Source organism: Spinacia oleracea, chromosome 6 (assembly GCF_020520425.1).
Source record: "Spinacia oleracea cultivar Varoflay chromosome 6, BTI_SOV_V1, whole genome shotgun sequence".
NCBI classification, from domain to species: domain Eukaryota; kingdom Viridiplantae; phylum Streptophyta; class Magnoliopsida; order Caryophyllales; family Amaranthaceae; genus Spinacia; species Spinacia oleracea.
This window is the reverse complement of record NC_079492.1, coordinates 107393474-107412068: the sequence shown is the minus strand read 5'-3', so window position 1 is coordinate 107412068 and position 18595 is coordinate 107393474. Positions and strand designations below refer to the sequence as shown.

General features: G+C 34.8%; 1 protein-coding gene across 1 annotated transcript; it reads right to left on the bottom strand.

The window, feature by feature from the left end:
• Positions 1-7196: 7196 nt before the first annotated feature.
• LOC110781898 (uncharacterized) lies at positions 7197-8039 on the bottom strand. Its single transcript, XM_021985943.2, has one exon. It carries the CDS (start codon positions 7834-7836, stop codon positions 7354-7356), a length of 483 nt encoding a protein of 160 aa, XP_021841635.1. The 5' UTR covers positions 7837-8039; the 3' UTR covers positions 7197-7353.
• Positions 8040-18595: the final 10556 nt, after the last annotated feature.

Below are 18595 nucleotides of genomic sequence, written 5' to 3'. Positions count from 1 at the left end.
CAGGTTGACCTTGCCACCTCTTGATCTCCCTTTATCCGCTCGGCGAAGCCAGCATCCGAGACATACATCATCATCTGATGGTATGTGGATGGAACTGCTTGTATCTTGTGGATCATGGTTCGTCCCATGATGACGTTATACACTGAGTCGCAGTCCATCACCAAGAATTCCTCTCGGACGTTTCTTGCCGCCAGGCCTTGGCCGATTGTAACGGGTAGGGTGATCTTTCCTCGGGGAATAGCTGCGGATCCGTTGAATCCGATCAATGGGTAACTGACCTTGGTCAGTGACTCTTCTCCCTCTTCGATGATGAGTTGCTCGAAGCAGTTCCTGATGATGATGTTGACGGCGCTCCCTCCATCGACCAGTACTCTGTGGACATTGTGGTTGTTGAGATCCATTTCGATCACCAACGGGTCGTCATGTTTGTACTGGGTCCCGAGGCAGTCATCAGCAGTGAATGTCATGTTCGGGGGGGTAGGCTGATTCTCCCCAACATTGCTGAAATTGAATTGGTGGGAGATAGCTCTTGGATGTTTCTTGCTGGCGTGGCCGGACCTTTGTCCTCCGAACACCACTAGAATTGGTTTTTTCTTTTGCCCTTCGGTCTCATGGACCCTTTTCTGGGCTTGCTCTTGTAGCTTACCATATTTTGCTTTTTCTTTTTCTTCTCTTTCCGCCCTATGGTCAAGCAGGTAACCCTTAAGGTAGCCTCGTCGTATGAGGTCTTCAATGTTATCCTTCAACGAGTTACACTCCTCCGTGGTATGGCCGAAGTCATCGTGGAATTCACACCACTTGTTCTTCTTGCGGTGGCGGGGGTTTGACCTGAGCTTGTCTGGAAGCTTCCACTTTTCATCGTCCTTGTGGAGGTTGAAGATTTCTCTTCGGGGTATGGTGAGTGGGGTGTAGTTGGTGTACTTGGGTTGAAATTCACCCTTCTTCCCGTCTCTCTTGGGACTCGCTTCTCTCGCACCCACCTTCTCTTTCCCCTTTCTTGAGTTGCCCTCGGGCTTACTTTGATTTGTTCTGTTATCTTTCGGATCTGAGGAACCTCTTAGCCTTGCTGTTGCCTTGTTGAACTCTTCGGTTCTGATGAACGCATCTGCCATTTGGAGCACGTCCGCTATTTTGGAGGGGTTTTTCATTGTCAGTTTGTCTCGGAATTTCCCCTCCCGCAGCGCGTGCTTCAAGGCGAAGATTGCTACATCTGGCTGCAGGTTCGGAATGTTGGTGGATTCCTTCATGAATCTGGCCATGAAGTCTCGCAGGCTCTCGTCTCTTTCTTGCTGTATAGAGGTTAGCTCGGCAGTGGTTCGTTATGGGCGATTGTTGCTCACGAACTGTACACAAAACCTCTTCTTCAGCTTCTTCCAACTTTTGATCGATCCCTTCGGCAGCGATCTGAACCATTCTCCAGCAACTCCTGTCAACGTGGTTGGGAAGTATTTGCACCAGCAGGCTTCGGAGTAGGGAATCAGAAACATCTGTTGTTCGTAAGAGATGACATGATCCCTCGGATCTGTGATTCCGCTATACGTCAGGTGCGCTGGTAGTCTCACTTTGGGAATCGTCTCCATGACAATATCATCCGAGAATGGAGAAGATGCTGGAGTCATGATTTTCTTTCCTAGCCTCGCCCTGATACCTTCGCTTCTCGAGTTTCCTCTAAGGGACTGCTCAGGGGCGTGTAGGGGGCTAGGAGTTCGGTCACTTCTCCTTCTCCTTCTCGACTGCCCACTGCCCTCGGGTTGTCTACTGGGTCCACAGGGGCTACCCAGCCTGTCGTGAACCAAAGGTCGCAGTCTGCTATGGACCGAGCTTCGGATCCGAGTGGGATCACTTGCTCCACTTTGGAGAGCTTGCGGTGTTGGAGATGGTGTTGCGAACCACTCTGGTTGTTGTGCAGCTCTCTGCTGCGTATCCCACGTGCTCTCTCTCCACCTTGTCATTAGGTGTGTTCCTGACATTGTGGAGAGATCTTGCTCGGGTCTCACATTGTCCTCGTCAATCGAGGGCATGTTCAGCAATACCTGTCGCCTGGCTCTCCTCGCCTCTCGCCGTGCTGCTGCCTGGGCCTGTTCTTTCTCGTTGAAGAGGAAGTTCTGCATGATGGTCATGGCCGCGGCGAGCTCTTCTCGAGAGGGGAGTGGTCTGCTAGTCGTGGCGGTTGCCCTTGTTGGCTGCGACCTCGCCACTGAGTGCAGCTGCTCGCCTCCATCGGATTCCGAATCCGTTTGGACAAGGACATCTCCCAACTGGTTGTTATTGTTGGGCACTTCCATTTTTTACGTGGAAATGTAGTGTTTTTTCTTTTTTTTTGGAGCTTTCAAGTGTTCTTCCCCACAGACGGCGCCAAATTGTTCCGGTGTTGAAGTGAATGAAACAATGGGCTTCGAATGAAGGCCCTTTTTGTGTGTGTTGAAGATCTTGCTAGCTCGAATGTGTCGTGTCCAAATCAACCTACACAATAAACAAGTTACTAGCCTCGGGGGTGTTTCCGAGGAAAGCCCCTCCGATGCCTAAGTAAGAACGATGCTCGGATTCTAGAGAGAGAAGTTCTCTAGAAGAGTGGTCTTAAGGCGTGAAATGGACGTACCTTGGTAAGTGAGCCATGACGGCTTATTTATAGTGTTCGTGCGATGATTGTCGTTAGGTCATTTATTGCAAGTGGGCTTTGGGCCTTGATTGGTGGCTGAATAGCCTTTTGGACTGTAGTGGGTTTGATGTTGTTGTTGTGAGCCTTTGGGGTTTGGACTTAATGGCCCAATTGGCATTCAATTGGGAGCCCAAACATAAGTCATTAGAGGTTGAAATAAAAATAACTTCTAAATTTCATTCTGACTATTGAATATAGAGTGTTGTTCTCAAATTCATATCATAGGTTTTTTTATAAATTTGTTGTCCTTCTTATTATATTTCGAGTTTATATTCAATAGTAACTCATCGATCGACCTAGCTAAGCTCATTATAAGTGAGGGTTGCTACAAATTTATTGGAGTAGATGGACGATTGTCATACGGATTAACATACCCTGTTGCTGTTGCCTACATGGAGGGACGCATGGTCGGTTAAGTTGTACGGAGTAAGAAGTGGTCCTAGAAAAGTGCTTGAAAAAGGACATGCCTTTTGTTGAGGATGAATATTGAAAATGATGCGGCCATCTTTATATGGGATTGGGGGTCATCCTCTATTTCTTTAATCACCAATTTGTCAGACTCAGGCTTTTATTTTCTCCATGTGATAAAGTACTTGATGTTTATTTTCTCAATTCTCAAATCTCAATTCTCAAATATAAACTATTTATGTACATAGAATATTGCTACTACTAGTATTACCAATCATACTCTGTTCTGCACAAAGCCAATGTAATATTCCTCTGTGCTCTAAATCTATGACGACAATGTACCTATTAAACAATTTAACAACATAAATATTCAGTTATGCACCATTTAATTAACAACTTAGGTCCCCCTTTCTTCAACACTTCAACCTCATTCTTAAATGATTAATCGTATCCCATAAAGATACAAACGTTAACAAGTAGTATATATTGTCTGGGTGCCCAATTTCATACCCGGAACATATACATACTAATCTTATATGCACGCTATGCGTGCGAGATTATAAAAATTAAAAATTACGTTATGAAAATTAATCGCAATAAATAATAGGAGTATGCTAGAAAAATTGTTCAAAAAGTTCATATGAAGAAAAATTAGATATAATCTCTAGCTAAAAGAATTTATATAGTGAAACAATGTAATACACCTGTTATATGACGAAAAATCTAAATGGTAGTATTACAGTAAAGCAAATTAATGTATATAAATAGTGTGTTTCACTTTTTCTTTTTTTTTCTCGCAATGCACTTGGCTAATCACATATTTTATGCTCAATTGATTTACGATTTCTTATGCAATCACATGTTTTTTTTTCTCGCAATGTACTTGGCTAATCACATATTAAAGCATAAACTTTCAGTAAGAACTAAAGTATTATTTTTATAGAGTTGATTGTGTAAGATATAACGAAAATGGTTGTTATTAGATTTATTTATAAGGATTGCATAAAAGATGAGAGGTTGATGACTTATTTTGAGAAGATTAATTTCTTATGCTTTCTTTTTAATAAGAAATAATGTTTATTGTTACTGAATATTAATCACAAATTCACAATTGAATTGGAGAAGAATATCTGAGCTGAAGGGTATTTTGATATTTTACGTGAGGGACACCAAAAACGTGATTACCAAAAAGACCTCAACTCTTGGCTTATATAAAAACGATTTTTTTTTTTTAAAAAAAAAAGCACTAATCGATTGTATTCCCACCTGAACAAAAAAAAGTAGCTTATTTTAATCGCATTGCTTCTACTCTGTAACATTTGCGTATATGATTAGTCCCTCCGTTTCTTATAATCTTATAAAATGTAAAGAGATACTGACAATAATAAATTTCAATTCCAAAGATAGAGAGAATCTTACTACGAAATGAAGGTAGTTTTTTTTTTTTTTTGCCTAACACATAATTATAAATAGAAGGGGGAAAAATTGAACATATAAGGCCCTCTTCTATTCAACTTATTTTGACTTATTTCAAATAAAATAAGTACAATTAAATTCAGATAATATAATGTATACGATTTAGTACAATTAGTTGTATACTCTATCACGCAAAAATTTACCACTCCAAAATTAATAAGGTATACAATGCACTAATGAGGGTGAAAATGATGATAATTAGCGTGCTTCTTTATATCCGGACCATCACTAATTTATTCATTGACTTTATGCCAAAACATACATGAAGTACTAAAGGAGAAAAAGGCTGAACGCCTGAATCCAACCATTTAACTCTGCCTAAAAAACTGATATCCTTTCTAAATAATGCAAAAATTAACCCCCTCGATCTTATTATAATAAGGGTCCAATTTACTATGTTTTTTGTTTTTTTTTGTTCTACAACGAGGAGTTCCCACCGTCTTCGGCGAGGTAATCTCCCGTGGGAGTTTGCATGGGTACTGGTTAAGGAGCAAGAGGCCATTAACCACTCATACCAACCTCAATTGGTTCCAATTTACTATGTAAACATACGGTATTATTGTTAATACTACTCCAGTATTAACTCCCTCTAAACCTTATAATACCATATAACATATTACATGCACAGGTGCATCGTCTACTCTCTTAACAATGTTCACTAATACTATATACTAGATTTTAGCCCGTGCGATGCACGGATTCTATTAAATTTTTATGTTTAAATAAAAATCCTATGTATATACCACTTTTATATATTAGATTAGATTAGTTTTTTATTTTGCATGGAATTTCATTTTAGATTTTTTAATTATAAAAGTGTTTGTTTTTGGATGAAATTGTATATGCGTAATATTAATAAATAATTAATAAAAAAAATATCTAAGTGAAAGTTAATCATTTCTTTACGTGGCACTCGACTTTTTTAATTCAAAATTAATTTTGAAATCTTATTTTCCATTGGCCGAAACCATTAGATTTTTCTATGTGGCGCTCTAATATTGGATTAATGTTTGATTTTAAATTGAATTTTATTTATTTTATTTTAGATTATTGTTTGATTTTGGATGAATTTTATTTTAGATTTATTTTTTTAATTATTAGAGTGTTTGATTTTAGATGGAGTTGTATATATTAGTAATTAATTAATTAATTAAAATATCTACGTGGCACCTAATTAATTATCTACGTGGCAATCAATTATTTTTTAATTATTAGAGTGTTTGATTTATATTAATAATTAATTAATTAAAATACTACATTGCACTTAATTAATTATCTACGTGGCACTTGATTATTTTAATTCAAAAAGAAATTAGAAATCTTATTTTTCATTGGTCGAAACCATTAGTAATCTTAGGTGGCGCTCTAATCTTTCAGCAAATATGACTCCTTCATATTAGATTATATAGGTTTTTTTGTTTTTTGTTATAGGTGTATCAAACAATATATTTCCGCTGTTATTTTCATTAAGCTCCGGTAAATATTGTAGTATATAGCAACCCAAATCAAGAAGAAAGGCCGTGAGAGAAAACAAAGTTTATCAAAGATTCAAGGAAAACTACAATTATATTGTGAAATTATTTGAGCGTAAGTAGTTACTAGAGCTCGATGTTCAATATGATCTTGATTTATGTTGGCTATTTATGTATGGCACGTTTTGTAAATGTAAGATCTTTTTAAAAAGTGTGTTACTTTTATTTTTATTTTCATTGTATGTGCTTTATGGAGTACTATCGCATAGGTAGGAGTATATATATTTTATAGCCAAACTAAGGAATTGAAGGAGCACTGGTAAAACTAGTTGGTGAATGCACAAATACGAAGTAATTACAATTTGAATTTGGAAGCCAATAGGTGATGAAAATAAAGTTTTTAAATATTAAATTTCAGAGATCAACTGGGAATTACTCAACGAATGTAATGATTCAAGTCTCTCACTTAGTAATTTTTTTTTTGTGAGTTGCCTACACCATGTTATATGATTATATTTTTAATTGTAATAGGGTACTAGTTAATTAATGAATTAAATAAAAATAAAAAATAAAAAATAAAAAATAAACAAAATTTTCACTTTTTCTATTTCCTGCCACATGATCTGGAAGAATATCCCTCCTAAACTGCACGCCACCCTAACTTTGGGTTTAAAAAAAAAAAATTACAGCAGGAAGTAGGGAAGCATGTTTGTGTGTATCAGTCTCTCTGAACAAAAGTCAATCCTAACCCAATCTAATTATCTAATCCATATATTGTTTGTAAAATTTACCACTCAAAAAGTCAATTCCACTTTTTCTTTATCAGTTTCATCCTTGTGCACTCAATCTAATAAATAAATAAATTAAAAAATAAAAAAGAAAAAAGAAAAAAGAAGGAGAGAAAAAGATGGAAACTTATGAACAAACAGGTATGATGTTGAAGTGTAAAGGAGCATGAATATTGTGGTAAGTTGGTATACCCTTGTTTTAGAAGCAACTTCTAATCACATGATTCATGTAATTCCCCAGATCTACACTCTTTATCTTTCCTCTTTTAACAATACAACCACCACCAACCGCGGCGGCTGCCGGGAAAACCCCGTCGTAACAAAAACACGCGCGACAAAAGACGAAAAGAAAAAAGAGATGAATACAAATAATAATTGGAATAAACAATAATGCACCATAAAAATCATAAATTGTCCTAAATTGTGATATTAGTTTTAGACAAGAATTAACTATAGGATCAATTACATAATTTGAGAATAAAAGCCAGTGGGAATCATAATTAATCATGGATCACTAATTAAAAAAAAATAAAAAAGGTTATGATGTTGATCACCTAAGAGACATAAGAGAAGTAGTGGTGTAATTAGGCTTATTATTATTGTTGACTTTGGCAGCCGGATCAATACTACTACCAATATTCAAGAGCGTGTCTCTTTCTCTAACAGCAACAGAATGAGGTGGAAATAGCAATTCAATATCCTCAGGAGTAACATGAAACAGATTCCGGCAAGAAGGACGACGTCGTTTCATAAGTTGCGCCTTAGGTTTCTTTGGTGCAGGTGGGGGACATCTGATGTCTACCGCAATACGGTGTTCTCTCTTTGTCGGAGTCTTGAACCCTTCATCATCACCGTCAATTACCCTCGCTTCATCGCCATCGCCATGATCATCATCAAAAGATCCTACCTTGATTATGTTAACCTTGTTTGATTGAAATAAAAGACCTTGATTTTCTTCTGGGGTTGAATTACTTGAATATGAATTTGAATATGAATGATGATCTTCTTTGTTATTATGATCTGAATTTTCCATGATTTGGTTTTTTTTTTTGTTCGAAAACTAGAGAAGAGTGGATTTGGTATTGAGAGTACCCACCTTTGGCGAAGGATCCGATGCAAACGACATCAACGAAAACACATTCGCTCTGTTTTTGTTTTTCTCTCTCTAAAAATTTCAGGGATTTTGTAGGAGAGAGAAAGAGAGAAGGGAAGGGGAGTAAAAAAAATAGAGGAGGTTGAGTTGGGGGAGGAATATAACAAGTCACAATCGCTTTAGGTTCTTACGTTTCCTTGTACGCACTTTGAGGTATCAATCCACGTGGTCATCTACAGTAATTTCGAAAGATTTTTATTAATCTCAGATTTTATGGACAAATTTACTACGGTGTAATGTACTGTATCGATTTATTATCCTTCTTGTTTGGGTATTCTTGTGAAAAGATTCCGTTACCTTTCTGGCTTTTTTTTGTGCTGCTAAGGTCCGGTGTGGCTTATTTTTGTGCTGTTACGTTAGGTCAGGTGTTTATGCCTATCTAGGACAATCATTGCCAAAATTCTATCTTATATCGAAAAGAATTTTAAAGGAAGATATCTTCAACTACAATACGTACAACTGTTCAAGAACAAAAACGTACCCTATTGAGCAAGCCTAACGGTCCAATCATAGGCATAGGCGGGAAGTGCGACCGCCTAGGGCTTAGGGCCCAAGGCCGGAGGGCCCAAATTGCTTATTGTAATTGAAAAGTGGTTTGGTGTAATGGCTTTTGTTGCCCAACCAAAAGTATATGTTTAAAAACATTGCGGGTTCGACCCTGTACGTATGTCAGGTTATTTATTTAAACTCTTAATCTTAATGCACATACTACGTAGTAGCATACTACCTCCGTCCCAGATTAGTTGTTACACTTTCCTTTTTCGGCCGTCCCAGATTAGTTGTTACACTTTCTAAATAAGGAATGACCCCACAATTATTATATTGTCTCTCTCTTCCCACTAAATTATTTTTCGTCCCACACCCTCTCTCATTCAATTAAAAAAAAATACCCCACTAACTCTTATCACATCTACTTTTTCAATAAAATAACAATTGATAACCAAACAACCACTTATCATCTAAAACTTTGTGCAAAGGTAAGTGTAACAACTAATCTAGGACGGAGGGAGTATTTTTTTTTGTAATTAGTACTTCTTATTATTTGGTTGATTCATGTAATTAACCATAGTACAAAATATATCTGTAAATAAATTATAATTTTAAAAGAGGGGCGTTCTTTCCCTTTTTCGCCTAAGACCCACAAAATATCAGGATCGGACCTGCTATTGAGGATGATGTATTTTCCGATTAAATTAAAATAATATGACAAATTGCTTCACACAAAGATCTATAAAATTTCTTTTTCTTTGTTACTACAAGTAAATTAATTTTATGTGAATACATTCAATGCTTCAAAATCAAATCATTATAGACATTAGTTAATGTTACATACTACCAATTATTATGAAATCGATAACCCAGCTAGGTAAGAGTATTATCAACCAATAATTCTTGTAGAAATATTAAAAAGAAAGAATAATTGTAGTAAGAAACGGTGAAAAGGAAACGGATGATCGAGAATAGGAGTAGGCTAGTGGATATAAGGTTGCCGGCCTATAGCATGACATGACTAATAATTTTGTATCTTTCACGTATCAAGTCATATTTTGGCAAATACTGGTACAAATTGAATATGTTCTACCCCTGCCATGGTTAGTTTTGCAATACATGTTGAGTTCAACGCTTTTATTGTTTGGGGTGAATGATTTTAGTATTCAAATACAATCCAGGAAGTGTGGAATTGCTATTAGAGTAACTCTAATGGTGAGCTACAATGTGTTGTGGCTAAATTTGTCATATCAGATTTTTAGATACAATTAATTTAAGCTACACATTTTCACATGGTTAGTTATGTCATTATTGTACCAATGGTGGGCTACATGCTCACATGTTCATTTTTTTTTGTGAGCTGGTCCATTTTTTAACCATTGGATTTGCTCTTATGTGATGCATATGTGATGCATATGTGATGCAAAGGCTCGATTTGAGGCATGGCACGGAGTATATAATAACATAAAATCACCTTGTCATTACAAATTTAATCAAAATATTATTTTGTCTACCACTTAATGAATATTAAAATTCAATAATGTAACAAAAAGTGTAAATCTCATTTTTAATTTTGATATAGTGGGCTTGTAATAATTTATTATTTATTATTGAATACTATGTATTTTTGTATAAGATAATTTTCACTACCCAGTAAGTTGTATGTCACTAGATAACTTTTAAATTTATCATGCTATTACCGAGTGATTCGAGTAGTTATCTCATTTTTTTCCCTTAATGTATCTTTATTTGAGATAAATAAATAGATAAATTTACGAGTTTGATTATATACAAATCTTTGTAAGCCATGATATAAAGTACGGAAATATTTGTTCCGGTCATCAATTACGATTTATAGATGTTAAAAAATATATTTTTCTTTAAGAAAAAAATAACAGGAATAAAAAAAAAAAGACGTAGCGGGCTGTATTGTTTGCCTAGGATTCCCGCGTAAAAGATGGTAAGAATAGAAGGTTATTAAAAGGTTCCTGGTGAAAAGGCCATAAAAATAGAAGTATTTACTTTGGATGCTGTTACCTTGTAACATACTCCACTCTACTAGTTAACGCAATAATACGGAGTAGTAGTAAATAAAACCGTAGAAACGGTAGTTTGACATTCACGCTAGCTAGATATATAATGAAAGCTGGTGAGCTAGTAGTTGAAAGTGAAAGGGACCCAATTAGATTGCTTGGATTTCACCATCATAAAGGGTGTGCCAACAATTTCAGCCACCTTTTCTACTTTGGCCCTCTCATCTTTCCAGTTTTTCTTCTTTGCTCCCCGCAACTTTCCCCATTTTTCTATTCCACTTCTCGTTCATCTGCTGTAGCAGTTTACACTGGCTCGTTTTAATGTGATTTTCAAAATAATATGAGTTACTTTCTTTGTCTCATAATACTGGAATCGTTTTGACCGTCATAGTACTTGAACCGTGTTGAACTGTTGATCGATATATAATTGAAGGTAGTTTAATCGGTGATAGTTGATATGGGATATCTATCTATACCTTTTATTTTAAATAGAAAATCAAACTTTATAGGAGGACATGTATCTCAACAAAATTTGTACCTAGAAAGACACGTGCCATAACTCTCCTTTTTCGTTTAAAAATAATGTCCGTATTATGTTTTTATTTATTTTTGTTAAAATTGACAATTAATTCTTTTCTCCAAATGAAAAATTTATCCGTTTCTCAAATCTCATTCTTCTCCTCCCCATTACCTATTGCACGCACATCAATTAATAGATTCATTAAGGAGATAAATTCGAGACATTTGGAGGGGGGTTTGGATTCAATTAGTTGGCTATTAATATGATTGATTGGTGAGAATATTGAATCGTTATTTTTTCAGGTGAGTGATAAAAAAATTAAGGATGAAATTTTAATTTTTCATTGTGAAATCGAAAAGTTTAAATCACCGGATATAAGTATAACCACTGTGCAAAAAATCATACGTAGTACTTTTTGTGGTTTTGTCTTTGTTATTACCTAAAATTGATACTTTTCTCTGGGTCTTATTTAAGTTTTATTTAGTTTGATTGAGTTTTTTTGTTGAATCACCGAGTTTTAGAAAAGTACTGTCATTGTTCATTTAGAAATTTGGTATAAGTTTTAATTCTTTCTATCAATATATTGTACTTTGTTGTGAATTTTTCATTTACCATTAAATTAGCATGCAGGGTTCATTCAAAGAGAAAGGTTGACCTTCTCCAGTGTCAAATGCGACTTTAAATGCATATACAAGAGTACAATTAAGACTACTACTGACTAAAACATACGAGTCAATGATCATCTTGCCTTGGCTTTGTCGAGACAGATATCAGCGGAAACATAGGTCAATTACCAGTTGAAGAAGGCAGGGAAAGTTCAGCGAGGTTAACACTGATGTCAGTCGTTCACGTTCTGGCTTTTTCTTTATAAGTGAAGGTTCAACATTTGAGTAAAACGATTTACATACATATTCAAAACAATTTCAGGTTATTTCGGTTCACAATTATACTTTTGGTGGCGTCTAATTTATTGAACCATACTCAATAATTTTTCGCAGGCAAATTATATAAGTGAAATTACTTGAGTTTAATGGTCGTAGTAGTATTACTATGGAGATAATCACATAATGTATACATCGGAGATGGATGATAGAAATACGCACAAAAAAGTTATTTATAGATCCTTCCTTGATTTGAATATCAGTTAAAATATCATAAGAAGTACTTTAAAATAGTGCACTTATTTGTACTGTGTTTTCTTATGATTTATGAGGTAGTAGTATGATTACATTTTAATGGTTAAATATTGTACATTACTATATTGGATGATGTATTTTAGGACTCATGTAGCTAGGTTCAAGTTTGGACATGAACGAATTCACGCATTACGATATTAGCATCAACGTTCCTCAGATGGTTGCATTATATTTGTCGAACAACTCTTGTATATTTTTTTTAATGTTGAAATAAAACTAGGCGAATTATCTGAACTATCCTTACAGATGCTATACAACGAATCCAAGAAAATATATGTCGTATAAGTCTTGTATAAATAACAAGGCATGTAATACCTTTAACATCACTTATTTATCCATAAAATTCAGGTGCATGTTATAGGTTCGTTTCATAGGTTAATTATTTTAATGTAGTTGTCACCTATTTTAGCTAAATTACATAATAACTTCTATTACCGCGAATAGCATTAAACCATAAAAACTAAATATGAACACTCACCAACCACCCAAATATTAAAAAAAATAACACACATATAAAGATATCCTATATCCTAAGACTAGCCCGTGCCTTGCACGGGTCAGACGACTAGTTTTTTTTAATGTAGTTAGTGGAAAATGTGTTAGCTTTTTGAGGGTGGTGGAGGTGAGGGTTGTTGAAACCTCATGTTGTCCACACGTGATTTGTCCCTTATTGGAGAAATTGGAGAGAAAATACCACCTTATAAGCTTGTGGAGTCACTCCCACTATTGTCAATTAATTTTAGTGTGTAACTTTCATTAGGGTGATAAGTGGACCGAACTTTCCTCTTTCTTATTGGGTTATCCATGCCCAATTCTTATTTCTCTGAAATTTATCATGGATGATTTTTTTAATGTTTTTTTAGATGTTATGAATACAAGTGGTACCTTAGATAAGTGAGAGAAACAATATAAAATTAGAAAAAAATATATCATTTATAGAAACAACGCAAGTATTCTGGGACGTCTTTATAGGAAAGTGGGGCGAGTATTCCGGGACGGAGAGAGTGTTGGAGTTTTACTCCTTTCGGTCTATGTTGAAAAACTCCAAATTATGTTGCTTCAAAAGAATTAAAGTTCCCGTAAATACAATGTGGTTTTTCCTATTATGAATCATCAATTTTGGAGTGTAATTATTGAATTGATTGTGTAATATCAACTAATTGATTTGTTGGCCGTTATTACCTTAATTGTTTCCTCCATTTATGGCCTAATTGATGACCAATTAATAGCCTTCCGTATTTGTTGATCCTTTTGGGCTACTTAAAAAGGCAATTGATTCTTTCTCCAAACACACAGAAAAGAAAACATTATTCATCTTCTCCAAAAATACAAACACAAGATCGACCATTGTTCTGGGCATTTCTTAAGGGTGTTCTCAATCTTCGTATCCGTCCACACCGGAAATGAGGAGTCGTGTAACCCTGGGGGTTGATTGCCATGAGTCCGCGTGTGTGTAGCGGGGCAAATCCAACTTTAGGGCAGTGATTGGTGTCACGCCACGACATAATTTCAGATAAGCCATTCTAATTTAATCTGCTATTAGTCATATCTCCTACAGAGAGTAGGTTATAACCGAGACTATAATGTTGGCTGAAGTATGTTATGCCCCTAAAGGCCCAAGTCCCATATTAAATAGAAGGCTATCAAGTTAATATTAAGTAGCTAGTTATGCACGGAGTAGCGGTAACTCGGTCGCTCATATGTTGGCTCACCTCCAACCTTGGGAGTATGGGTCACGTATGTGGACTGAGGATTTCCCGAGTTATATTTTGGCTACGGCTTGCTTTGATTTATTAATATAATCCTCCCCTAATGGGTTCCTTCAAAAAAAATAGTTATGTACGGAGTACTAGTATGACACATTTTACCCCTCTTAATAATCGAGTTTGACTTCGTCCCTTACATAAGTTGAATTATGAGTTTAAAAGTAGTTATCTGGACAATAATCGTATTTATTTTAAAACTGACAACAAAAATTTAAAATTTCTTTTTATGAACTTAAAAGTAATAATTCTTATAATAAGTAGGCTCTTAGACTAGGCCGATGTTCTACTTCATCAAATTAAAGTGTGCATCCTTAATGGGGGATAAAACTTCCATCTTAAAGTTGAAGGTACTTTCCATTTCATTTGGCCAAAATTAGTCTGGTGTAGACTGTATACATGTATATATGTTGTTGGTCTTTTCCACTTTAATCTTTTTGTTGTACTAAAAGAAGAATGTGATTAAATATAAAACCTTATCTTTATATAAGTATATAACATATTTTTGTTTTGGAAAAAAGAAATATGCTGCCAATCATTCAAGGGTCTTAGGTTATTATACATGGATCATTTATTAATTAACAAGAAAAGTAACACTAAAAATATAGCATTGGGCATATGTTCTCCATCATCTTTGGATCCTTGACCGGCCACACGTTATAAATGTATCCCTAACTTGTTATTCACTTATCATTGTAAGGCCGGAGTACAATATAATCATGTGATTGACTAATTGATTGATTATTATTCCCCTCCCACTTTTTTTTTTTAATTAATCATTGTATGTCTATTTTTTTTAATGCATGTACATGATGAAGAGAGCGCAAATGAGTATTTCAACAAATAAAGAATGAAGTGATTAAGAGATCGATTTTGCACTTTGAGTTGTTGTAAAGTATAAACCTAATTATTAGACTATAGTCTAAACACTTAAGCAAAGTATATTCTACAGATGATAGATTTAAGCTTATATAGCAAGCCTCATGAGTCCTAAGTCATGACCTACTACTATGCACTAAAATATAACGTACATGAACCACATATTGCCAAAAAGTATATGTTGATTCAACTTGAAGAAACTGTAAGGAGTACTTTGATCAAATTAATGATTGAATTAGTTAAGAAAGCCTTTCATCTACCAAGAAAATATAGACTATATATATAATCAAACTATTCATAATTAGCAAAATAAAAGGAGAGATCGAATGAATATGATGTTTTTCGCCAAATCAGGTAGGGTCTTGCATAGTGGCAAATCTTGGAAAATTTAATGTAAAATATTACTGAAAATATATTGTTGTGTTGTGTGTTCGTAGGCATACGCCTCTATTTATATTACAAGCTAGATATTCTAGTCTTTGTAGCGGGTCAATATCGAAGATGACCAAGCTAGACAGTGACGTCGAGACTTACTCCAATAAAGAGGACCCATCCAATGAAGATCAACTCAGCGATGACCCGACAAGCGAGGCATAGGAAATTGAGACTGATGGTTCCTACGATGAAGATGACTGAAAAGTCGCAAGCACGCAAACTCGAATCTAGCTCAGGATTCTATGACTTTTTTCTATGTTTTTCTAAGCTTACCCCGTTGTCTAGCAATAGGAGCTCCATGTATGCATTTTCAATTTCCTATCAATAACATGAGCATATATTACCTAACTTCATCGTCCGTATCAAAAAATAAATGTGTTCAAAGATCTTTCAAAATAGCCCGAAATTTTGCAATTGATTCAAGACACCGGAACACCAATGGTATACGACAAGCCCAAAACCTTCAAAAAGCACCCTTTCAATTCAAACCAGGAATTCACTCCCTCTTTTTAAATTCAACCATACAAAAAGCCTTACAAAAAACCTTTTATTCAACTTACCTTACCCTAATCTTGGGATGGGAAGAAGAATTACAATAGCAAGTTCAAGAATCCAAGCATTCAAAGTTCAAAAGTGCCAAAGCAGAAGAGGCACACATTCGAAGTTCAAAAGTGCAAAAAGCTGAAGAGGCAGACATAAAAAATTAAAATTGCCAAAACTGAAGAGGCAAGCATTCAAGATTCAACAACCAAGTTTCGAATTTCAAAATGCCACAATCGAACATGGTAATATCCAGGATCGAAGCATTCGAATCAAAATCTGGGGTGAGAACTTGAACCTCTATTACATCCATCTTCCAAACCTAGCCTTGTTATAACCCTCCAAAGCCGAATTGAGGTGTTAAATCACATGTGTCAGAATTAATTGCAAAAATTCCAAAACCAAGAGCTATGTACGACCTGATTCCACCAAGGTTCATATGTGTTTTTTTCTTGCACCTTGAAACGATAGGAAATTACCTTGAAATGGCAGGACAAGCATATTGGTTTTTCTTGTACGAAACGACATGACTCCTTGAAACGACATGAAGCATATTGGTTTTCCTTGTACGAAACTATATGACTCCTTAACACGAAAACACAAGCATATGACATTTTTTTTCCTTGTACGAAACGACATGGCTCATTGAAACGGCAGGACAAGTATATTGGTTTCCTTGTACGAAATGATATGACTCCTTGACACAACAAGACAAACATATTGGTTTGGTTTTCCTTGTACAAAACAATATGACTCCTTGAAACGACATGAAGCATATTGATTTTCCTTGTACAAAACGACATGACTCTTTGACGCCACGAGACAAGCATATGACATTTTTTTATTTCTTCAATCGTAACGTTCATGAAAATGCCATTCCAATTTCGAGAGGGTATTGAGGATAACATAGTTATCCTAAATGATACAATACCGCGTGTGATAGAGTTGTGTTATATCCGAGCTATATGATATAAGATAGAAGTCTATATGACTTAGAAAACCTACGAAGAATAGGATATCTATTCTGTAATATAAATAGAGGCGTATGCCCACAAACACAACAATATATTTTCTGTCAATAATACATTTTTATTAAAATTTTAATTAAAGATTCTTTTTAAATATCTAATTTCCTTATTTTTTTCCAAAATTACGATTTCATGTGTATTGTGGGAAATATCTAACATAATATATTAATACTAATTTGAAAAACATGTGTCAGAAATGGAAAAATCAAATTTTTATGATATTATTGTTGTTATAATATATGTAGTAAGTTGTTGCTCCGTAATAGCAAGATAGTGTTTTGATTTTCATAAACCTTTTTAAAAAAATGAATTATACTCTTAGTCTACATGCAATAGTTTTTTTTTTAAAAAATAGTGTGTTATTATATGTCCATATCCAAACAAGCATTTTTATTATTATTTTCTTCCATTTTATGTAGCGGGTACAGGTATGGTTACAGTTATGGATATCATTCAATTTTAAAAGAAACAGTTACCCGATAAAGGTATAGTCAGGTTTTTTTTTTCCCAACTTAAGTATTTTTGTCGAAACCCTAACACCTAAGATTGCACTAATCACTTTATAATTCGAATAAATAATAATTTTATCTAATTTGATTTTGTTTCATTAAATATTATTTTAAATAAACTAGTCAAAATAGAGAAAAAAATATTTAGTCTCATCAATACGTGCATCGCACGAGATCTAACCTAGTTTTGTAATATAAATAGAGACGTATGCCCACAAACAAAACAAACATAACAATATATTTTCTGTCAATAATATATTTTTATTTAATCCACATGGCCAATAACGCAATGAGTATTGTACAGTAGAAGATTAGAAAATGTAATAAGGTTTTAGGGCCCGGGTAGGGGTAGGGGGAATTAAAAAGCTATTAGCAAAACTCATGTTTAGGAGGCGTCTGAAAGGACATACACAAGGGCGGAATTAGGGAAGCTGCAGGAGCCATGGCCCCCATGATATGTTTAAAAATAAACTATATACTACAAAAGCACATATCTAATATAACTCAAGTGGTTATTTTAGCTTAAAAGTTAGAGGTTGTTGGAGGTACAAGGTTTGAATCTTAACTCCCTCCCTTTTACTTGGTTTTTTAATTTTATTTTTGTTTTTCATTGTTATAAAAGTTATAAGTTAAGTTTGGCCCCCTATATATAATATCTAGTTTCGCTCCTGGCCAGACACACTATAGGCCTCTGGTCGCACCTCGTGCCGATCGAGGATAGAACGAGGATAAAAGTTATTCAATTTGAATCTAAGTGTTTTTTTTATAAAATCAATTAGTAATCGAAGGAGCTAGTAGCTTCTCAACCTTACAAGTTGGTTGTTAGGATGCTCGTAACATGATAAATTTTTCTCATATTAAATGTAGGACAACTCGATCATGATGTGCATTTTGTTTGTTTGTCATGCATGGGGTCTCAACATAATACAAGTAATGTACTCCGCCTATATTCTCTCAATTTCTTTTAAAATAGTTGCTTCACTTGGGTTTTTCACCATCATAAACATGTCTTATTTTAACCGACCTCTACTGCTCCATAACATACATAAGCAAGCGAATGTTATATAGAGTATATAATATAATATAATATAATATCATATCATATAAATATTATTGTATTTTCAGTATATATTGCAAGAGTGAAATTCAAAGTGGGGATACTATTTTAAAACAGAGGAAGAATACAAGTGAGATGAAATTTACAGTGGAAGCTAGGTTAGTTACGTTAAATAGCCTTATTGAAAAGC

Bases quoted from the DNA above. Each gene is read 5' to 3' on its own strand.
- LOC110781898 (XM_021985943.2), bottom strand. From the start codon at position 7,836: ATGGAAAATTCAGATCATAATAACAAAGAAGATCATCATTCATATTCA.